The 24,298-nt window shown below is 43.5% G+C and overlaps 1 protein-coding gene across 1 annotated transcript in view; it reads left to right on the top strand.

The window, feature by feature from the left end:
• Positions 1–11,477: 11,477 nt before the first annotated feature.
• Positions 11,478–24,298, top strand: part of KLHL14 (kelch like family member 14) — a 61,939-nt gene continuing 49,118 nt past the window's right edge. Inside the window, 2 exon segments of the mRNA XM_071737443.1 lie at positions 11,478–12,568; positions 12,570–12,832. Of these exon segments, the coding sequence (XP_071593544.1) occupies positions 11,894–12,568; positions 12,570–12,832 (938 nt within the window). The 5' untranslated portion in view covers positions 11,478–11,893.

Raw genomic sequence — 24,298 nt, 5'->3', positions numbered from 1 at the left:
CCAGGATGGGAAACCTGTTGTTAGAATTGTTCCCAGATTATATCCCACTGGCCCTGATTACCTTGATGCTGGGGAAATGTCTCGAGGGATGTAAATTGCCTAGAATCATTTGCAACAGCTGCCAGCAACTGCGATTCGATGTTATTACAAAAACAATCTCCCCTTCCTGGGAATTTGATCTGCAAAAATAGAAGAATTAATAAAAATAGAAAGAAGGGTTGTAAAATAAGACTGGTTTCTAAAAAGTAGGTGCCCTTTTTGACACAAGTATCCCTTATGCTCTCAAATCGGAATAATTACAGAAGTGACTTTCACAAGATGATACCTGCTTATGAAAAATAAACCTCTGCCTTGAATTTAGGCAGGATCAAGTCAATATTTCTTGCAGAAGAAATCTCTCCTTTAAGCTCAGAATATTTTCTGGAACAATGGATATTGAATTGTGTCTGTTAATATAATCACTTGACATCTACCATTTTGTATATTTCGTGTTTCAGTGAAACCTTCTCTATATTGCTAATGAAATAATTTTTTTATGTTCTCAATAATCATTATTATCTTTAATGAAAAGTTAGGACAGATCTTTCAGTCCTTACATTTGGGAATAATTTCTACCCTCACATTGCTTTCTTGAGTAACTTAAGCTGACTTGAGTGAATTAAAGTTTTGTAGGGATGGCTTGCTCATAACGTAAGTGCTAATTGACATCTATTTCAGAACATGACACTCCAGAATAAACCCTACTTTTAAGAAATTAGTGCAATTCCAGTTTTTATAACAACTGGTATAATTATGTTTTAAATAATAACTAACAAGTCATCGCAGCAGAATGTAAGGTAATGTTTCCTGCCAGCTGCCTTCAAAAATCCTCTGTTAAGAGACAATGAGAAAGATCTGTCCTGAGTCACATAAAGCATCTCACACACATAAGGTGAAATAAAATAGGAGAGACAATACTTCTGCCTCTGAATTTGAAAAGTTCGGAGTTCTAGTACCACAAATAAAACACATCATTGTTTTATTTCAATGCCTTTGCATTGGAAAACGAGTCAGATCGAGATAGAGTGGTCAGACTGGTAGGTGATGAATAGCCAAAGTGAGCCACTGGTACTTTATTTCCTATCCCCTGTTCTGCCTCCTCTTTAACACTCAGGTAACTGTCAGAAAGTGACCCAGCTATTACAGATGACAAGGGGTAAATGCCTTCATGTTGTCCTCCAAAGGTTAAGGTTTACCAACCTCAGTTGGAAGCCACAATCTCCAATAACCATTAATCCACTAAACTCCAGTACGAGTGAACATATTTATGGCTGCAGTCACTAAAGGGTGAAATAAAGATTAGTTTTTAGTTAGGAACGCAAAGCTTTTTAGATCAATACAGACCCACTGCTGAAATCAATCTAAAGTTTGGAATTTTTAAGTAAAGATTTACTGGGCTTCCTTGTACAGTTAATTTTCCAAAGGGGGAATAGTCTCAGCAATGTTACATAGTAATCAAATTGAGTAAACACTAGTCAGTTCGTAAACTGACCTCCGTTAGGTGCATAGCAAATGAGTGTACAGCAATAAAAACACCCATAATGTGGATAGTAAATTTGCCAATAAACAGGTAAAGCCAAAATGCACACATAGGCTAACATGATAAAATATTAGTAGCTACATTTGCCTATTTCAAAACATAAATAATCAATAGACATTAATAATGAAGTTGTTCTTGCGTTTCTTTATTACTGTGCATATTAAGTGTTTCAATTATTTCTACTTAGTTTGATAGATAAATGTATATGCACATTTTATGCCTTGAAAAGAATATAGGATTACTCTTCAAAACAAAAGCTACTGTTTAGATGAAAGAACAAGTGGACTGGAAATACACAGCTTGTTATACCCCTCTGCTGTTCATGTTTGATGCATGTATACAATTTATTATGCAATTTCTTGAGATTTGACAAAGTAATTGTCTGGCAAAGCATAGCTCTAATGATGGTTTTTCTGCTTCATACAAAAGGTCTGAAGGTAGTGTGGGAAAATGACTTAATAGATCAGTGTCTATAAAGGCTGTTAACGTATTATATACATACACATACATATATATGTGTGTATATATACATGCAATGGTAACCCAAGTTATTTTCTGAGTTACCGCACAATATGTTGTGAGATTCCATGTGGTAAATTTGTTTTTTGTCATCAGAGCTACTGCATGAAATCTTATATGTTGAGCTGTCGCTCCCAAAATAACTCAGGTTACTGCCCTAGCTTTAGTCTTGGTGTCTGTCACTGGGAGTTCTTGACGGTGAACCAAAAGCTGTGAAGAAGCCTGGATGCTAAAAGAGCACCTTAAAAAAGCAGCTTAAAAAAGGACAGCATTTCCATTGTTAATCTTGTTTTAAGAGCTCATCACTTGGAAGTTAAGATTCATTCAGGTCTGAAAACAAAGTCAAGGGGTAATACATAAATCTTCTTTTCATCATATTCATTTTAAGTCATTGTGGCTATTCTTGAGATAACAAGCACAGAAATCCTAAAGTTTTATTATTTTGAACACTGATGCAGTCTTTTGTTACTAAAATGTATCCATTTTTTAAAAAACTAAATTTCTCAGCAGAAGGATGTTTCGTTTTGTCTCTCTCCCTGCTTTACCATCAGTAAAAGACTACTGTCCAGATTCATTCCTCATGTGAGTGAGCACTGAGTCCACCAGGACCATCCCTTTACATCAGCAATGAACCTCTGTCTGCTGATGAGCTTTACACAAATGAAATTAAAATGGAGAGCTCTTTCATTTTTCTCTGGTGTTGTTTCTCAGCCCCAGAATATTAGGGTTGCTTGTATATATCTTGGTGTAAATTCACATGAGGCATTGGGCAGAAAGGAAGATGTTATCTCGTGAGCAATAGGTACCTGAAAATCACCCCAGCAACTTCAGCCAAATTAGAAAAAAATGCGATGAAGTTCTGCCGAGTGGGCTTCAAAATTAAGTATTGCTTTATTTGGTTTGGTCTCCATTTTTAGAATTAACCATACTTACCCTCATACCTGATTATTTGCCTCCCATATACAGCTCACGAATGAGTTTGTTGATAAGAGGAAAGACTAAGGTCTCCTCTTAATCCTCTGGTAGGAGAGAAACAGAGCAATACTGATTTCTTCACTTCCCTCATTCGGCACTGTGAAAATACTCAAAAAGGTGAGGGGGGAACAATTTCCAGCTGTGAATGGCTGCCATATCCTTCATGCCAAAGCAGACCACAGATGATCTGCTTGTATTCCAAGGCAATGTAACTCTGAGCCAAATACAACAACATTTTTATTATGTGAACTAGATGCTGACCTGAAACAGCTGGCTGGTGACCCATGGAGCCTTGCCACCCATTCACTGATGGGTTCTTCTTGGGTTCTACTTCTTGGCCCAGATTTGAACCAGGAAGCTGGACACAACTGTCCACTTTGCTGAGAAGTAGAGAAACAGTTCAGCGAAGGAAAGAGATTATTTTTCTGCTGCCAGTTTCTCCTCCTTCAGAGTATCTGCTACTAAAGTTATATGTTCCCTTATGAAAAAGTTATTTTTACAATGCTACACCAACCTCAGGTTGCTATGTTGCAGATGGATCTAGTGGAGACAAGACAGAGGTCCTTGTTTATCTGCATAGCTAGTTGGGTTAAGTCAGAGCCAGTACTGTAGTTCACCAAAATCACCCTGACCATCTAATGGGGTCAACACCAGTTAGAGGAATAATGCTTGACCTACACTGGCTACACAAAGTTAAAGATTACCTGGTTTTAATCTCATGAAGCACTATCTCCATGTTTTGTGGTTTTGTTTTTTTCCTAATCAGCAAACCAGCTAGCTTGAGTTAGCAGCTTCTGGTTTCAAAAATACAGCCTGGAATATGGGGGGGAGAAGTGGCATGTTGGCTATTTCACAATGGTGAATAGGTCTGGTTACTGGGAAAGTGATGATGACACATGATCTCCACAGAGAGATCACCTTTTTTCCTCTCTGCAGACAAACAAGACTCTATTATTTAAGCACAGCCCTACTATTTAAGCAGCCAGGTCAGGAGGGGCTCTATGGTATCTTAGAAAGGTGAAGTAAATCAAGGGAAGACTGTAAACTAGCATCTCCTTTGGGTTTTTTATACTTACATTTAACTGATGTCACCAAAATTATGTAAACAAATAAGTATCTTGGTAGTCAAAGCTAACACCACATTTTACTTGAAATTGTTACACCTCACAAGGGAGTTGACATCAAATGAGCCCTATCTGCTACATCCAAAGGGAGAAGAGAGTTTTGGGGGCAGCTGAAAGATTTCTGTCCTCAGAGCACTTAGATATGATGGAGAACAAAAGTCTTTTGTCAGTAGATTTTGCTTGAAAGGGAATGAAAATATATTTTGCAACTCTTCTCTCCCTTCAAATCTGTTAGTTCTCCCTAGGTGCTTGCAAGAGCCATCCTATGGATTATGTATTATTTTGGTACAAAAATATACTCCAAATCTTGCCCCCACAATCCAGCTGGTTCCTGTTGCACTGAACCTTGCCCTTTCCCCTTTGTGCCTCAAAATGCTGCCTCAAGAAACCAAGCAACTGGGATGGAGCCCTCTCCCATTTGGGGATGGCTCCTAACAAAGCCTGATTGCCTCTAGAGCAATTGTGGTTTCACTTGCCACCAGTGTGCCCTCCTAGTTTTGCAGTGAGTCCGATGTGCATCAGGCTGGAAAAACTCAGCCAGATTGAATGGTGAATGAGGACACATGTCCCATGCCAGGAAAGCATTCCCTTTCAAGAGAGCACTTAAGAATATACTTTAAGAACTGCTTAAATGCTTTTCTGAACAGAAATGGACTTAAGTACAAGAGAGTATCCCTTAACTGGGAGTAGAGCACAGACTCAATCACTATAGCTCGTATTATGTGCCTGAACATCAAGACCCAAAACATAAGCTTTTCTGAGTGATGGTTAGAATGCTCCTAGTTGTAGCATGGTTCTTTACAGAAGGATTTGCTTAATCCACCTTGCTTTTAGATTGCAATTTCCCCAAGCTTAGCTGCTTCTTTTAACAGTTCTGAATTCTGCCCTCCCACCCTCCAAGTTATTTTAATAACTCTTTCAGAAGCAGTATCTTATATTTTGATTTTTCAGAAGCCACTGATTTTCTACAAACTTTATTCATGTAATCTCGACTGCACAGCATTTCATTGAATGACTTTATAATTTTTTATGTAACCTACCCTATTGCCTTTCTGGAGACTGCAAGAGGAGGAAGAACTATCTGCCTTTTGGCTCTTAGGATCACTGATTTAAGGTCCTGTTTGGCATCTCCCAGTCCGCCCCCACCAGAGCTTTGGGTAAGCAGGGCAGAAGTCTGACTATTTAATGGCATTATGACTCTTTGTTACAGAAAAAATTATGTTCTGTATATGTTCAGGCATAGAAACAATACTTCACAGTATGTCTGCATGCATAAATAAAACCAGTCAGTATTCCTGGAGTAATCCCAAAGCACTAGGCAAGTACTAGGCGAACTAGGACACAACACAGGTGGCCAGGATGCCTGTGACACCTTTAGGAAGAGTTGTGCCAGTCTCTATAAACAAAGTTGCAGAAGCCACTGGGAAAGCAAGCATATTGGAGCTAGGCAGATGTGCTCAGTGGGGCCAATGGACCATAAACTGGGAGAGTCTTGGAATGCAGTTATGAGAACTGAAGCACAGAGATATGAAAGGATGCACCTGAATCAAGGTTGTTACATATTATACTCAAGATAACTTCTGATTTCAGATCTCTCTCCCTCCCAGCTCCTTGTAGCACCTCACATTTCCTCAGTTTTCTGGACAAAGGCCTCCTCATGGAAGAAGAAGGCACCTGTGAGCTTTGGATGGGTCCCAGGGTCTAATCCCAAAGCAGTGCAGGTGCAATCACTGTGTGCCAGCGGTGGGAATCCAGACTCATGAGCCCTGGCTCTAACAACCAGCACAGCAGCCTCCTGAAATCTTCCATTCCTGCCTTACTTCTGAACTGACTCTGCTTGGCAATGAATGAAGTGAGCGGTCCAGCTGTATGGCAGGAACAGTGCAGCTGCACTGCCAGGTCTACCTTCAGAAGACCGAGTTTACAAATTTCCACATAGGAGACTTCAGGGTGGATTATACAAGAATGTTCTGAATCTATCTGCATAGCACTCATACTACAAAAAGCAACTGTGTGTTAAGATTTGTCCAAGCTACTAGTATAGCATGTTGCCCAATAAAAAAATGATCCATCTTACCTGTGGACTTTACTTCTCTGGAAGACCCCCAAAAGAATTTTGTTTCCTTGCAGTGGGAGATACCATACACGTATGAGTGGCTCTGGTAAGAGCTACCATCTCTGTTCTACCTTTTGTAACGCAACAGTGGCAGAAATGGAGACTTTCTTGACAGAGTTCAACAGGTCAGGCAATATGCATAAAGGCAATTTCTGCATCCCAAGCAGAGAGCCAGCTGAAGCTCTGTTTTTGGGAGCAGTCTCAATGACAAAGGCCCGTGTATTCAGAACTGATACTTATTTTTGTTCTTAATAATTAAGATACTGTGCAAGTAACTTGATTTCTCAGCTGTGCCAGCATATGAGTGTATATTGCAAAACCAAAATCAGATGTATATTTCATATTGCAAGCACAGATAATAAAGGGTTTCTAAACTTACTTTTAGTGAAAAATACCTCGCTTATGTACTGAGTTTGTTCCCTTGGACTTAAATAACAATGCCTTATATTTTCTTGATGAATGCCCCCTCTGCATGAGGACCTGGACCTCCTCCCTTAATTGCAATTCCTTTTGTAGCACTGACCTCCCTGCTACAAGCCCCTGCAATGAGACTTCAGTGAGTTGAGGAGTCTGCATGGAAGGAAAGAGATGAGCTAGGGGAAGACAAGTAACCACACAAAATCTAGTAACCTCTGGCATTGAAAAGATGAAAGCATGGGGTGCTGCCCACTGTTCTTTAGAAATTCTGGTTAGGGATAGAGTCCTATGGCTATGATAGTGAAGGCTTGGGAGTTAGTATGTGTCCAGTACCTCTGAAGAGATGCTCTTTGCTCCCAGTAGTTCCCCTTATATTTGTGACGGTCTTGGGCTCTTAATCTAGAGATGTGAAGTCCCTACTTAACCTGAACAGCAAGTACATCTTGTTTTGCTCCACAGGAAAAAAAAAAAAAGGTAATTTTACATGGTGTGGGTCAAGGAGTAACTGCAGAAGGAAGAAAATATGGTACTTTGTGCTGATAGCTGTTGCCTACAAGAGAGGTACTTTAACTTTCTACTTTTCAGATTTAACAGGTGAAATTCTGAAAATCTCACCGAAGTGAGATAGGAGCTTTGAAGTCTCACTTCAAAAGTACTCAAGCCCATTTAGAAAATACTGTAACCAGAACTTCTGGAAATATTTGTCCAATGTAATTCACATGTGACCACAAATCATCTATATAACACTGAAGTTTGTTTCTACTTGAGTTAGTCTAGCAAAGATAAAGGAGAATTAAAATAGTCTAATGGGCAAAACATACCAATATGCTAGTCCCAGAAACTTGCTGCACATTGGCAAGGGCATATTTTGGCAGCTTATCATGGGGAAAGAATGTCAGTGAAGAGTGGTGACATCAGTCAGTAAAAATTGATACAAAACCCCATGGGGATTATTTACAGCCATTACCGCAGTAAAGTTCAGCAGCACAAGCATAATATAAAAATTTTTCTTTCCATCTACTCCACTTGGGAGACAACTTGCATCACTGAAGACATCAGGTAGTACCAAAATCTAGATGTCTTATAATTCATGTTTCTCCTCACCTCAGCAGACGAGGCACAATGAGAGCAAAGCTAAGAAAATGGTTTTAGAAGGAGCATATGACAGTATGATTCTTCTGGGAATACCATGCCCTAAAAAAACAGGTGCCTAATCTTTCTTGGAAATTTCCTGCAGGAATAATTGATGTCCAAGAGAAGAAGAAGGGAGCTATCTGCTGAAGAAAAATAGAAAAGTAAGGCAGAACTTGTTTTTTTAAGGTCACCAGAAAATAAATAAAAGTAAAAAGTGCCTTGATGCCTTTCAGTTCCAGTCCTTTGCATTCCCAAGCAATCTGACTCCAGCTCTGTAAATGTATTGGTATCCTCGGCCAAGTTAAAGAGAAAGACCATGAGACCAGGCATTCAAAGTCCCACTCCTAGTGTGTATTTTAATTAACGAGACTGAGTATTATCTTGAAAAGGGGATGGGGTTTATGCCTTTCACACCAGGTAAAACTTTCTGTACGTGCTCACTCCAGTTCCTTTTCATGTGCTTTCATTGAAGGGCATACATTCCACCTTTTTTTTTTTTTTTTTTTTTTTTGACAATTGGAGGTTTGACAACAGAAGAACGAAGCTATAAATGTGAGGGTGCAATATATCATGAGACAAAGTGTGGAGAACATGTCCTCTACCAAAATGCCCCTTGCTGGAAAGAAGAAAGCCCAAAGTGCCTACAATAAGAATACTTCCCTGCTTCTTGCAACTACAAAGGAGCAAAAACCAAAACAAAGCCCCCACCCACAAGGCTGCACTGTGCTCATTTCTAAGGTATCATCTCTGGTAGAAAGTTGAAAGGTTACATTTGTGAAAAAGCAGCTGCTTTCCTGCCATTTGACTCAGGCTTCTGCATTGCAAAGTCTTGAAACAGAAAGACAAATCTGACAATATGCTAATCTTCCAATAAAAAAATTAAAAAAAAAAAAAAGTGACTTCTCAACCCTTGTCTGTTGAAGAGCTGACAGTGAAGTTCAGAGACGGTTGTCTAACCAGACAAAACGATAGAGAAAATATGCCTCCAAACAAGATAATAAATCTTGAACAGTGCAGGGGAACAAATGTAAAGGGAACATTTTACCACTAACACCATTAAGTAGCCTCACTTTCTTTCTTCCCCCTCCACCACTCCAGCCTCATCATACTTGTAAGGAAGGAGGATGTATCCTGTCAAAGCAACAATATAAATACAAGGGGGCGGGGGTGGGGTGACAATATACTGGGTACTGAAATCAGGCATTATTTCCATTACATCCGGGGTGCGGGGGGAGAGCTGAGGCACAAAACAAATACCGTGCAACCTGAATACAACAGACTTACACACACACACACCCGCCCCCGCCAGCAACACACACACACACTCGCACACAAAAAAGTTTGCATATTGCACAGGGTGCTTGAAGATCATAAATCTATGCATGAGAAAGATGTAGTGGAAATTTTTGGGGGGATTAGAGTTTATTTTTGTCATCTCTGTGAGACAGCTACTCATTCATCCAGATCACAGCTAAGAAAAAAGCTGGTCACAGAAATTAGCAGTTTCAGCTCAGCAGCAAAGTCGCCAGCCTGTGAAGGCAGAGAGAAATTGACTAATTAGCAATGCGCACTAAAACTTGACGGTTCTTTATAGAGAGAGAGAAGAGAGAGGGAGAGCGAGAGGGAGGGAGGCAGAGAGGAGGGGGGGGGGGGGCTCGCTTTTTCCCCTTCTTTCTTCCAAAGATGTTTGAAATCGCAGTCATTTACGCTCGACAATTTTTACAATAGCCTTGAGCCATAATTTTGCGAGTCTCTCCAGCATCCATCCCCCTGTATGGTCTCTCTCCACTGGCCATGCACGACCGTTTCTCTCCCCAACCGTGGATTTCCTATTACTCTCGTTACGACTCACTGAGCCCCAGGCCCAAGGATAATGATGTGTTGTTTCTTGGTAGCATAATTTGTCACACGTACATTTTTTCTTCTTCTTCTCTTGCAGAAAGCTCTGCGCTCTCTCTCTCTCTCTCTTTCTCTCTCTCTCCTTCTCTCTCTCTCGTACATTTTCTTGCTGTTGCTAATTCATGGTGATCAAATGATGTACGACAAAATAAATTGTAAAGAGTGACTGCTCCGAGTTGGGAACCAGAAGGTTTTTTTCTTTCTTTCTTTTCTCTCCTTTTTTTTTTTTTTCTTTTCTTCTTTTTTTCTTTTCTTTTTTCTTTTTTTTTTTCTCTTTTTTTTTTTTTTTTTTTTTTTTTTTTCTCTTTAAGGAGCGAGCAAACCTTTAAAAAGGAAGGACAATTGATTTTTTTTTTAGAGGGAGCTTAAGTGAACCTTTACTTTGGCAGCTGGTTGTAGAGCAGGTAAGTTTCTGGCCTTGTGTCTAACCGTCTCCGTGCATTTTCTTGTGTCTCCTGATTTGTTTGTTGTTGGGGGAGAGGAAAGGGGTGTCTGTGTGCGGGTGTGTGTGCTGGGAGTGTGTGCGGATGGGAGGGGGGGGCAGTTGTGTAACGAACGCGTTTGCAGAATAAACTCTGATTGCAAGAAATGGGCAAAACGAGGAAGAAAGAAGGGGAGGGAGAAAGAGGAGGAGTGTGTGTCTATGTGTGTGTGCATGTATGTATGCGTGTGTCTGTGTGTGCGGTGGGGAGGGGGGGGTTTGACCGGGTCCACTTAAAGGGAGAGGCTCCGGGAGGTTTCTGTAGCCGGCGGCGGGGCGCGGAGCGGGGCTGAGCGGCGCCGGGGCAGGGGAAGCGGCTGGAAGGAGCCCCTCGCTGTGCCGATAAATGGGGCGGGGGACAGGGAAGGGAGGTAGAGGGAAGCCCAGCGCTGGCGAAGAGCGACTTAGCGCGCTGCAATGGCAGGAGCAGGTCTCGGCGGGATCCCGCTGAGGAGGAGGAGGAGGAGGAAGAGCGGCGGCGCTCCGCGAGGCGGGATGCGGCCAGCTCGGGTCGGTGGCCGCGCAGCCACCCCAGGTGCGGCCGCAGCTCGGGGTTGCCCCGCACACTCCCCCCCACACCCCCTCCCAACCCGGAGCCGCGTACGGGGTAGAAAGGGCTGCAGCGGGGCCCGGCCGGCCCGAGGGGCCGCCGGGCAGGGAGGGCCCTGCTCCCCGCAGCCCCCGCCTGCCTCCCGTGTCCTTCCCCCAACTTGAACTTCACGTAGTTACCGGAGTTACGGCAGCGGCGCCGTCTGCTGCGAGGAGAAGCGAGACGGGCAGGACAGCAGCGGACGGCCCCTCGCCGGGCCCGAGGCTGGCGCTTTCCCTCCCTCCCCTCTCCGGGGTGGGAAGTATTGCCAACCCCCCGCTGGGTCGAGGAGAGGGGCACAACTCCTGTGCCGGCCCACGGCGGGGCCCTCGGCCCGGACACGCCATCTCCCGATTCTAGGGAGGATAGGGAGGAAGCGGGTCAGGGCGCCGCTGAGTTGCCACCCAAACGTCCGGGGGGTTGGGGGTACGGGGGCTGCTCGCCTTCCCTTTAGAGTTTCAGTCACTTGGTAGTTTCTCTGGGTATCACGGAGTTTTGTGGTTTGGTTTTTTTTTCGTTGTTGTTGTTGGTTGGTGGTTTTGTTTGTGGGTTTTATAATTTTCTTGGAGGGGGGGGCGGGGGGGAGCTTATTTTGTTCGTGATTGCTTGGGTAGGTTTGTGAGATGTTTTTTGTTTTGAGGGGGGTGGCTCAGGGTTGAAAACGTTCCCGTCTTCTTCGCTCCTCCCCTGAAGAGCAGCCCGGTTTGCACCGAGGAGGGAGGAGAAAGGGGTGGTGTATGTGTGTGTAGAATGCGGGGGGGAAAGGGGGTAGGGCAAAAAATTAATCTCCTCCAGCCTTTGCAAGTTGCTGCCCCTACGTGCGAACCGGTCTGTGTGCGGGGCAGGGGGGCGGCTCGGCGGGGGCAGAGGGGAGCCCATCCCCTGACTGCTGCCCCCGCCACCCGTGGTCACACGGCCGGGATGCGCCCTCCGGGCCTCTAAAGCTCTATGTTTATTGTTGTGTCGTCCCGTGTTGTCCCCCCCACCCCGCTCTCCTCCCCACCCCTCTGCCCAGGTTGGAGGAGGGTTTAAAAGACAGGTGTGTCGGAGGCCGCTCGCCATGTCCAGATCCGGGGACAGGACCTCCACCTTCGACCCCAGCCACAGCGACAACCTGCTGCACGGCCTCAACCTGCTGTGGAGGAAGCAGCTCTTCTGCGACGTGACCCTGACGGCCCAGGGCCAGCAGTTCCACTGCCACAAAGCCGTCCTGGCCTCCTGCTCCCAGTACTTCCGATCCCTCTTCTCCAGCGGCGGTGGGAGCGCTGGGCACCCTCACGCCCTGGGGCTGGGACCCGGCGCCCAGGACGGGCTGGGGGGCCCACCGAAGGAACCGCCGCCGCCGCAGCCGCAGGAGGAGCCCGGTACCCCGTCCTCCTCCCCGGAGGACAAGCTGCTGGCCAGCCCACGGGCCATCAACAACCTGGTGCTGCAGGGCTGCTCGTCCATCGGACTGCGGCTGGTGCTGGAGTACCTGTACACGGCCAACGTGACCCTCTCGCTGGACACGGTGGAGGAGGTGCTGTCGGTCAGCAAGATCCTGCACATCCCGCAGGTCACCAAGCTGTGCGTCCAGTTCCTCAACGACCAGATCTCGGTGCAGAACTACAAGCAGGTGTGCAAGATCGCCGCCCTGCACGGCCTGGAGGAGACCAAGAAGCTGGCCAACAAGTACCTGGTGGAGGACGTGCTGCTGCTCAACTTCGAGGAGATGCGCGCCCTGCTCGACTCCCTGCCCCCCCCCCGTCGAGTCGGAGCTGGCGCTTTTCCAGATGTCCGTGCTGTGGCTGGAGCACGACCGAGAGACCCGCATGCAGTACGCCCCAGACCTCATGAAGCGCCTCCGCTTCGCCCTCATCCCGGCCCCGGAGCTGGTGGAGCGGGTCCAGTCGGTGGATTTCATGCGCACCGACCCCGTCTGCCAGAAGCTGCTGCTGGACGCCATGAACTACCACCTGATGCCCTTCAGGCAGCACTGCCGGCAGAGCCTGGCCAGCAGGTGAGGAGGGACGGCGGGGAGGGACGGGGCGTGGGGGGTGGAGGGGAGGCTTTCCTCACGGACGCTCCTTCGGCGTCTCCTGGGCGCTGGAGGGAGGTTGGGGGAGCGGGGAGTCCCCGCAGGCTGCGGGGCCGAGGCGGCGGTGGGCAAGCAGCTCGCGGGGGCTGGGCCGGGCGCCCTCCGGAGGGGGCTGGAGGAGGCGCGGCGCCTGCGGCCGGACCGGGCGGCGGTGGCGTGGAGCTGCCCCCCCTTAGCACCGCCAAACTTTTCATCCCCTCCCCTCGGCCCGGCGGGGCCTTTGCGGCCAGGGGCGGGTGGCGGGGCAGGGAGAGCCCCGCAGCGCTTCTCTGGCCGCCCGCCCTGCGTTGCGCAGACAGCCGGGCCGGGCAGGCTCCGCCGGCCGCCTTTCCATCAGCGAGGAGCTGGGCGGGGAGGGCTGAAGCCCTGGCAGGGCTGGGGCAGCGGCGGGGGCGGAGGCCGAGTCCGAGGGCGAGAGGCCGTCTCGGTAGCGATGGCCGGCGGGGCGAGCTGCCACGGGAGTCTCCCAAGGCGTGGGTCCCTCGGCTGCCCGGTCCGGCCCAGCCCAGCCCAGCCCAGTCCAGTCCTCCCCATGGCCTCCCGGCGTGCTGGCGGCTATCGCAACTCCGTCAGACGTAGTGTCCGGTCCCGGGGGCTTCACTGTATGTGAGAGCGCCCGCGCCTTGGGAACCTGTTGTAATTATTTATTATAGGCCGTATATATATTTATTGTGGTTTTGCCCCACAGTGTTATTAGCCCTTAACAATGATTATCATCAGCGCATCTGCAGGGCGTTTTCATCTGTGATACCCAAGTCCTAAATCTAATGAATTATTTTCGTAATTACCTGCATTATTTGTGCACACCTTGGTATCGCTGGTGTTCGAATGGTGTCTGTATTGTGCATGGAAACTTGTGACTTCATAGTCCTTACATCTATGACATGTCAGTTATTTTCATTTAATAAGGTCATAAATGAATCATGATGTCAAAGATTGACAATGTGAGGTTAGTTTTAGGAACTGAAAGCACAGCATGTCGTTTAATGAGCAGTAAATATATTAAAAATGAAAAGGATGTTAATTTTTTTGTCCTTTAAAAATAAGTTTATACTTTATTTCATTAGAAAATGGAAAGATAATATCATCTTCTAAGTACAGTGGCATGGTAGTGCAGAAATCAGAGCACACTTTGTATTATTCAGCTTTTTAACTAATAGGTGGATATTATTAATGACTTAACAGCCGCAAGAAAAACTAGTGCATTGTTAAATATTTTAGATAACATGCTCTCTTAGCATTAATGCAGAGGATCCTTTATTTCTTCATGTAATGGGTACCCCGGTGATTTAACTTTGGAAATGCTGTGCCTTCTGTTATGATCTCTGGCTAGCTCGCTCTGTTAGTGTTTTGTCGTGCTCATCACCTTGCTGCCTAACCAGTTCTCACTCTGAAATCCTACAGTAAAAAACAAACACCAACATTTCGCACTGTAAAGTATTTTTGAGGCGCCACTGCTGTAGCTGGTGCGTACCCTTTTTGCATTTTAGTATTCAAAATTGTTGACTTTCAAAAATGCAAACCCCACCACCTCCTCCTCAGTCAGGGTGCTGCACGCCTCCAGGGGCATTCTGGGGCTTGTGTCCTGGTGGATTGCTGAGATACTAGCCGGCTTGGTTCAGTGAAGATACCTTCCAGCTTCATTGGTCCATGTCATTTGAAGGATATGTAGTGGTGTTCTGACCACTGAATGCTTACAAGTGTCATGGATGCTGCAAGAATCTGATACCCTTGGTGCTGGGAGCTGGCTGGCCCTGTAAGCGGGAGTGTACACAAAAGGATCACACTTTAGGTAGACCTAGATTAGATTCTAAGTTGAGTTTACTTAATGGCTTGTGGGGGACTCTGAATGCCACAAGTACTCTGTTTTCTATTTGTAGCAGGTCTGCACATCTGTGCAGACAGTGGCATTTCAGAGACTCTGCACAAAAACATACCATCACCTTCTGAACTTTACTGTGTTTACTGTGTTTACTTTAATGACGGTGTCATAACTAGCTTCTCTTGATTGGGTTTTTTGGTGGTGGAGAAATCGGGGAAAAAATATTTCCTTTTATTTATAGGCAGACATTAGAACTTACTCAAAACATTTAAATGATGGAGATGTTGAAATGCTCTGTGATGTGGCATACAATTGGTATATTTTTGGTTTGGGTCTTGGATGGTATTCCTGGGAATTCATAAAGGTCACAAAGGCCTGTCTTTGAATCTTAATCATTTTAAGATTTCCTTAGGCTGCCCAAGTGTTCAAATGCTTTCTTAAACATGAACGAAAAAACAAAAGAAACTTACATAATATTAGAGAGATTTCCAGACTTGTCCTTCTTGTTACCCATTGTTTCTCTTAACAATTTTGACAAGTTGACATTCAGTAAGTAAAAATCTATTTTTAAAGTGGAAAATATGCAGTTATTTAAGTTACTAATTTGTGGAAGGAAATCTTAAAAGTAATTAACAGGTGTGTGTACAAGTAGGTAAAAATTATTACACAGCAAAGGACATTAAAGCAATTACTACCTTTACTGTGATCAGTGGTGACCTTGGTAATTTGGAGCTGAAAGTTTAATGAAAAGTCATTCTCAAAAGATTCTCTTGTCTTAAGAAAGAGATTAACTTTTCCAGTTGTGCAGTATAATATATACTGCACAGTACAGTATGGGCTGGTGAGAATATAAGCAGTGCCATAGCCATCTATTACTATATTGAAGAAATTAAGAGCATTGCACTCATAATTAGAAATTGCCAGTAATTTTTCTGCATTTTTAAAAAGAAATTTTTTTTTTTTGTAACATGCTACTTAAAAAAAAAAAAAAAGTCTGTACCAATATGTACATACATTTCTATAGATGCATTACTACTTTGGAGTACTATGGAATTGGGGCTACTTGCATTTCTTAAATGAAATACATGTGATGGAAACCTCAAAATACCATGATACTCCTCTGAAATGTAACTGGAGAAACAGCAGAGGTTGTTTCATTAAGCTTGTTCTTTACGTGGCTCATCTGTCTGACAGACACAAGGTTTTGCTATTTTCAGTGTGGCAGGAAAGTGGTTTTGGATCCTAAGAGCCAGCCTGCACACTTTGAGCAGAGTTATTTTCGAAGTTAGTGCTACACATTCTGGTCCTGCAGTGCAAGTGATGCTGGCACTCGTAGCATGGTTGTCCTCTGTGCCATAGTGAAAAATGCAGTTTACCTGCAGGGAGAGCATTTTTAAATATTTTTTTCATTACATTTCCTGAGGGAAGGTAACACTTGAACACCTTCATGCATTTTTTCAAAATTATTTTTCGAAGTACAGCAACTAAATGATCATAGTTTATAAAGATGAGTAATGAAGTTCCTAACTTGTGAACCTTGATGTGCACTCAGAAGTTTAGGGTTTTACCACTGGGGGTGGGTGTTTTGGCTCTGGACTGTCATTTGATCAGGTGCTCAACTCTAGGCAAAGTTGGTAATAACATTGACTTCCATCTCCACTTCGCAGGTTAATGCTGGAGCTTTCTGGCCCCTGCAATCCTCACCCTGCAGTAGGGCCTCAGCACACAAACCACTATTAGAGCTTCTTGAGGCAGTCAGTTTTGAGATCAGTAGGAAAAATCCCGGTTCCTTTCAGCATGGAGAGATTTGGGCCCATTATGGGGGACCCCAGATGTTAGGCTTAAATTATGTTTGCCCCCGAGAGACACACGTAACTTGGTGCTGTATCATGTTTTCTGTAATCCTGGGGAAAAAATGCATTTAGAAAGAGGAAGGTTCATTTCCCAATTACTGTTAGTCTCTTGGAACTTCACTAGAATATTGAGCTGATTAAAGTCTTTGTGTGTTATTTTGTAGTGTATTTTATATAATGCACAGTATGTATTTCCAGTTTTGAAAGGTCTAGGTTACAGCATTACTGTGTTGCTGGGAAGAACTTCACTTTTAGAGATGAGTGAGCAAGTCAGAATTACTACTGCTTCCATGTTTATTTGCAGCAATGAAAATGCTTAAAATAACATCACTGCTGTGAAACAGGTAGCTTTTACTTTTAGTTTTTCTTGTGCTCATACACAGTACAGCTGTAGACAGAGAATGGAGCATTAGAGAAAAAAAGTATTTAAATTACAGGGCTTATTATTGAATGCTTTACTGAAATCTTGCTGCCTTCTTATGGAACATTGCAATGATTTTATATTTTTGCTCTCCTCTGCCTATTCACAATGACTTCTGATCCTAACAGACCTGAGAAGATAGTTTGGGTGGGAAGAGACAGCCTCGTAGGGCCTTGGGAGTTGCTTGTCAGCTGCAGGACACATGCAGCTCCTCTTGGCCATCAGTGGCTTGGGCTGGCCCAGCTCCTCCCAGGATCTGCAGGGAAATCAGCAGCTGCTTGTCTGTACAGCTGCATTAGTACCTGAGCATAGAGGGAAGCGAGGAACCTGGGAGAGTGGGGAAAATGCAGAAAAAAATAGGAACTGAGATACCTTGGGAGAGAAACAGGACATAAGTAGTGGAAGTGAGGATGTATGAATGAGGGAAATGGGGAGAGAGCAGTTTTGAAGGGAGAGAAGTGAAAGGATAGGATACCAGACAGAAGAGGAGGAAAGCAAAACAAAAAAGAACCCGGCAGATGAGAAGAAGAGAGGCAACAAAAAAAAAAAGGAAAAAAAGTAATTCTTGGCAGAAACAGCATCTGTTGTGAACAACTGAGTATTTCAGTTTCTGTCAAAGCTGTTTCAGATGTGGGGGAGGAAAAATGGACAGGGGTCAACTGAGTGACCTGAGATGGGAAAAACTTTAGGCAGTAAATACAGAATTTAAGAGGAAAAGAGAAAGGAGGGAAATAAAAAAGACCAAGACATAAGAAGGCTAAGACTGACGGTGCTGTTTTCAAAGTCCCAGCATGTACAGACCCAGATGTTTTTCTATGCCTTTGTTCCCTAAACTTTGCGGAGATGAGAAGTGCAAATTCTTATCCCACTGAAAGTAATTGTAGAGGTTTATATTTTTCTTTAATTTCAGCAGGGAGAGGGTGTCATCCAAACTGTGTTAGGTGATATTAGTCACAGTGACAGCAAATTAAACAGAGACAAGTGATGAAGATGATAAGGCCAGTTTTCACTCAGTGGAAAGGTGTTGATGAAGAGGGAAAGTGTAAGGTGTTGAACAGTGTGAGATGCTAGCATTTATGTGGAAGAGACAGATACCCAGTCTGTTTTACTTTCTGCAGAATAAATTCAAAATATGAAGAAACTGGTTATGTCACATGGCAATTAAGTAATTTCCTTCTTAAATCTTTGTTTGCAAAGCCAAGTGATGACACTATCTGTTTCCAAATCTCACAGAGTGTAGTTGAATCTGACCTTTTTTTTTTTCCTGCTAGGATTTTTGTAGGATCTAAGTAGGGCATCTGCCACGGTTGTAAAAAAATGTACTTGTTTCTTTTCACAAATGCCTTGTCATGTGTTCTGGTAACAGCCACTTGCCTGTTCCTTTTTGATCCTGACATCAATATTTTGATTTTTAACTAATTTTTGTATTCATGGTTAATTGCAATAGAGAAATATCTCATACCTCAAATTAATATCTGGATAACAAACATACCTTAAAGTGTATGTGAATTAGTAACATTTGCATTGCAGTGTGCACGAAGGAAAAGTGAAGCTCTGGTTTATTTTAGTGGGCTTTGTATCAGGTCTTATGTGCCTGAATTAATATCAGGAAATTGTAACTGTGCCAGGATTCTCTCAGCTGAGCTGCAGAAGGGAGACTGACACATTAGAGGCTGCAGGGAAGTGAACCACAGACCTGTAGACAGTTTAATCCTGGTTAGTCTCACCTGCTTGCCTTACTTGCCTTATGTGCATTCATTTGCCTTTGCAGACAGGCTAGTACTGAAGTGTAAGTGGAGAGATGTTGAGTATTTGAGAGGGAGAGCGAGGCCTGGAGCTTAGGTTATAGTCAGAGGCAGCACCATTGTCCTAAAAGGGCATATATGACCTGACTGGTAAAATCCTTGAGAGCTGCAGTGTCATTGGTTATAGCCAGTTTCTTGGCCCAGTTACAGTATTCCTTAGGAGAAACATAAAATCATAGAATATTTTGGTTTTGAAGGGACCTTAAAGATCATTTAAGTCCCACCCTCCTGCATGGGCTCTTGCATGGGACACCTCCCACTGAACCACATATCTGAAAGTCCCATCAAACCTGGTCTTGAACACTTCTAGGCTTTTCTGGGCAATCTGTGCCTCACAGTAAAGGGAGTGCCCAGACACACAGTCCCCACACAACCTCAACTGTGAGGTTGCCCTCACAGTAAAGAATTTCTTTCTGATTAAATCTTTACCCTCCTTCGGTTGGAAATTGTTTTTTCTCTCCCTGCACACCCTTGTAAAAAGTGCCTCCTCAGCTTCCCTGTAGCCCCCCCCTTCAAGTACTGGAAGGATTCTGTAAGCTCTCCCTGGAGCCTCCTCCAGGCTGAACAACTCCGAGTCTCCAAGCCTGTCTTCATAGACAGGCTACCATTGTGTTGGCAAATTACGCTCTTTATAATTTATTAATTCCATTTAATAGCCTTTCTTATGGGCAACTATCTTTCCAACATCTGTGGGTGAAGAAGGGGTGCCAAGATCCATGTGCAGGTACTCCCTCTACCAGCTGCTGTAATTGTCATAAGCCCCAGTTGTGGTCGTCTCCTTTGTGAACTGCCAGCACCTCCTGATTTATGTCCTTACAAATCCCTATACCTCCTTGCCCATGCTCTGGCTTCTCTTGCTTCTGTTTCACCAAATCTCCTACTTCAAAGCCTTTTGAACATCCAAGATACTCTGTTTCCCTTAGCAGTCTGCATTATAGGTTCCTCCTTGCTCCTAGGAAGGGCTCTTCAGATCCAGCCTACCTGAGCTTCACCTCCACCTGTCCTTTCTCTTAAATCCCCTGCTGCCATTGCCCCTGGCCTCTCAGTGGCTCCTCAGGGCTTCACAGGCTCCGTGTCTCACACACACTAATGCTGACTGCTCCAGACCTTGTAGCTTGGATCTCCAAAAGCTGCTGCAGCTGGTTGGGCTGTGCTGTTCCTCAGCTTTCCATCACTTTTTAGCACTTGAAGGAGCTTCAGGTATCTGCATCTGAATCTCCAAACTGTTTTGCAAGAAGGGAAGTCTTTCACAGGATTTCAAGCCACCTTGTTCTATGGGGAAAATGAAGTTCAATTAAAAAAACCCCAACCTTACTAAACTCAAACTGAGGGCAGAGTGCCTGTGAAATTGGGAACTTCCTCCTCAAATGCTGTACATTAGCAAAATGCCTCTTTCCAAGCACCTGCAATGTGCACCTTATTTATGGATCCTGTAGGTTCCTATAAGAACAGAGCTGCCTCTTGTGAGGTCTTGTGGGGTCCTGTCCATGCTTTGGCAACACAGTCCATCTAGGCTTGCTGCATGTGCTGTTTAGGGCTTATCTGTTCATTCTTTGCCTTCACGTGGAAAGAGGAGATAGAAAGAACAGAGTCTCTGGAGGCATGTTGTGGCCTGGGGGGCCTGGGGCCTGGGGGTACTATGTTTTTTTTCCTTTTAGAAGAAGAATAAGAATCCTGGGTCTATAACTTCTGGGCACTAAATGGAACTGAGCTGCGATGGTGTAATTGTTTGGATTTGTACTTGCAGAAAAAGTACAGCAAACCTTGGGGGCAAGGGGAGTGAGGAAAGCAAATGTAGAACACAAAATCAACAGAAAGTAGTTTGCCAGGAAAAAAGCTTTGTTTCTGTGAAATTCACACTAGGAAAAAATCCTCCTTATCTGTTAAAACACCATTTTCTCTTTTCAAACATCTCCTGTGTTTTAATAATCAGAGCAGTTTTCTAAATATGAACAAAGTCTTCCATTACCCTTTCAAAGTATGGCCTGGAAAGATTTAGTAGGGAAGTTAATAAAAATTCTGAATAAAAGTTTTGACTCTACTGCTCTGTATAGATCTCTGTTGTTGATATTTTTGAAACAGATCCTGTCTGGTATTGCAGGTTTAGCAAAGGACCATCCAAAGAAATGAAAGAATATGGGAAGTTAGAATCCATTAGTAGGTAATTCCTGGCATCAGTTTTTGTATTTGCTGCTTTCCTGAAATTTTCTTTAAAGACCATCATGCTTAGTGCTTAGTAGTCTACACTTCTTGCTGTATTCTTGGAAAGCAGACAATAAACTTTGAGCAAATATTATCATCTGCCAAGTTCAGTGGAAACAGACCGTTTGCACTGAGGCTGGAAGTAAATAGAAGTTGATGCCACAGTTTGTTCTTCCTATCATCCCTGACTGCCTCTTTTCAGAAAAAAAAGCAATGGAAAAGGTAACCAGTCACAGCTTGGGTGAGACAGCAGTAAGTTGTGTGTCGTGTTCTTGCCTTTCTAAGGAAAAGAAGCCTATATATCTACATCCAATATAGAATCAAACAAACAAAAAAAGGCTCTTCTTGACTTTTCCCAGTCTGAAAGTCAAAAAGAAGAGCTGACTGAAATTTCCTAGAGGAAAAAGTGTGGGTTTAACCACCCTGAAGCATTCTATAAACTCTTCCATTGTACACCTCAGTCTAAAACAAACGAGGAAAAGAAAGGAGGTGAGAAAGGGAAGGCAAATTGCAAAAGCACCTAACCTTCACGCTTTCTTTAGTTTTACTTTTAAAAGTATTCAGGATCAAGGCAAATTCTTTTAGGTTTTTCAAAACTTCCAACAGTACAAAAAAATCAGTTGTTGGCACAGTTTCATCAGTAAGGTTCATGACACAGGTTTTGTGACTCTTACCAACGTAAGCTTTGCTAATAAAATTCCTTAGATTCAAATCCCTTACAATGCTTCAGATACTCTCTGGACAGTAAGGATGTCTTTTGCATTCAAATATCAGTGAATTTGAAGAACTGAGTTCAAAAGATGTATTTGTATAGATACTGTCACTGGAGACATGGTGTTCATGATATCATATAAGCAACACATCTGTTAAAGTCTGTTTCAAGCTATAGGGCACGACAGTGTTCGGTAGGAGTACAGCAGCCTAGGTGGGACTCCATATGGGAAAGCTGCTGAGCATCTCTCGCTAGGGTGCTGTATGGGTCTCCTGTCAACATGATGAATAAGCTGGTAATACAGGGAGAGGAAGATGAGAAGGACGTTCCTGAGTGTTCTTCCCAAAGGAATGTTGATGGTAGGTGCTGCTCTTTAAGGATAGTTGTCCACCCCTAAGCTGCCTCTCAGTTCAGAGGCTGTTATCCCAAAGAGAAGGACATTCACTTTAAAAATCTTCCAGCTAAAAAAAATGCCCTGACTCTTCAATGTTTTCTTAGAGACCATCTTCAGTGAGTAACAGCAATGGGATTGGATTAATAAAGAAAAATATTCACCGCTCCAAAATATGGATAAATTATTTTAATACAGGGAATGGAAAATTGTTAGGCAACTGTAGAAGTAAAGAAAACTTTTAACTTGTCAGGTAGCTTTGCAACAGTTCAGTGTGACTTGCCAGGCAAAAGATTCACTTACCCTTAGACTTCTGATTTTTAGGCAAAAAGAAAATATTGCTGTTGGAGCAAACAGTGCCTCTTTTTTTTCTGTGTGTATTTAAACAAATGCACTGGACAGAAATGAAAAAAAACTCTAGTAGATTCAGGTAACAGAGCAACATTGAATGTCTGCAGCAAATCATTCTCAACTAAGTATCCATGTTCCTAAACTTCAGTCTGTCAGTGGTCGGCAACATGCATTACATGAGCAGGAGAGGTGGTATCTCTTGGGCATCACTGAATGTCTTCAGTGAACACTACAGTGAGCTCTGCTGCAATGAAAACTTGTACTCTGGGACTCCTGCTAAGCTTGCCCATGTTGAGAATGAAAAGATTAAAAACCAAAAATTTCATGGCACTAATGTGAATGAATGGTAAAACCAGTTCTCAGGTAAGTGAAAGGTTTCCAGTTACTAGTAGAAAGTTTTTTCACTTTCTTTCAGATGTGCTTTGGGAAGTTGATATGCCTTAGAAGAGTCAGAAAAATCCATTCATTAAGGAACATTAATTTTTTCAGCATATTTTTAGATATATTTTGAACCTAAGAACTAAATTATTTCTAGGTCATTTTTTTCATGAGGGCTCAGCATGCTTTAGTTTTCGACAAAGTCATAATACCCTTTTAGGTGTGTACTTTGGCCATAAGGAGAAAAATACTCCTGGTGGGTCAGAGTTCCAGCAGAAATCTGATCTTCAGACCTTGGTCTGGTGGCTGTGAGGGCTCAGGTCATTTCCCTGGTAGTGTTTTAGGGTTTGGAAGAGATTCTGGAAACCTATTCATTTATAGGTTGTAATGTTCATTAATTCATTTTTTGTGATAACAAAATCTAAAAAAAAATTCCCTGTCCAAAATAAAATTTACATTGTATCATATGTCTTTCATCAAGTTCATAGTTAAACTCCTGGATGATGGTATTTTCTCTCAATTAAATGCGTTGCTAATCATGGCTATCTTTGCAGTCAACTGTGTGTGGAAGCCAAAATCTGTTGAAATAAGCAGTTTTCCTATGACACTTTTGTTGCACTGAAATGTCTGTCCTGGAGCAGGGAAGGTAATTGTCAGAGATCTCATCACACCTTCTGTGATGGCCCAACAGTTTCTTCAGTAACAGTGAAGTGGATGCCCTTAGCCTTAGGTCAGATTTGCAGGGTGCAACTGGATTCTCCATTACAGTGTTGTGGGATAAAACTTCTTCAGATGCCTTTTTAGAAGAAAAAGGTCACTAATGATTGTCCTGGTATCTGAATATTAAATTAAGTCTGTAATGTTAATAAATAAAAGGTCTGAACTTGAAATACTGATTGGGACAGTGTATTTATCTCTTTGTCTATTACCTCCATTGAGGTTGGTATCTAAACCTCAGTGCAACATTCAGTTTATCCTGCAGCTTCTTTTTGAGATTCTTGCTGCCTCTTGTTTTGATAGTATTACTCTGTGTCAGCCTTCAGTTTCTCAAATTCTTTGACATAATGAGATTTGTGGGTATCAGTAAAATTCACCATTTGTTCACTCTTGCTGGATCCAGGCTGATCTTCTGGCTGGTTTTGTTTGAGCCTGAATTCAAAGCAAATACTTGAAGTATGATTTGGCTCTGCTGTGTTTAAGATCAGAGTTCAAGCAGGAGCAGGGCATCCCATGTCTGTGAGATGCCTGGGCTGAAGAGCCACCACTCCATACTCAAAGACAAAATGACAGACAGTATTAAAAGAGACGTAATACTTCAGGTTTTTGTTTATATAGTAGTGCTGTGTTAAGATGAATGTATAGTTGGATAGATGTTCTTTTTCTTCATTGGTTATCATGATCACCTGAATGTCTAAAATTCAGTTTTCTTTCTGATGTGTAATACTGCACTGAA

Source organism: Heliangelus exortis, chromosome 2 (genome assembly GCF_036169615.1).
Source record: "Heliangelus exortis chromosome 2, bHelExo1.hap1, whole genome shotgun sequence".
In the NCBI taxonomy this organism is placed as follows: domain Eukaryota; kingdom Metazoa; phylum Chordata; class Aves; order Apodiformes; family Trochilidae; genus Heliangelus; species Heliangelus exortis.
This window is presented reverse-complemented; position numbering and strand designations above follow the sequence as displayed.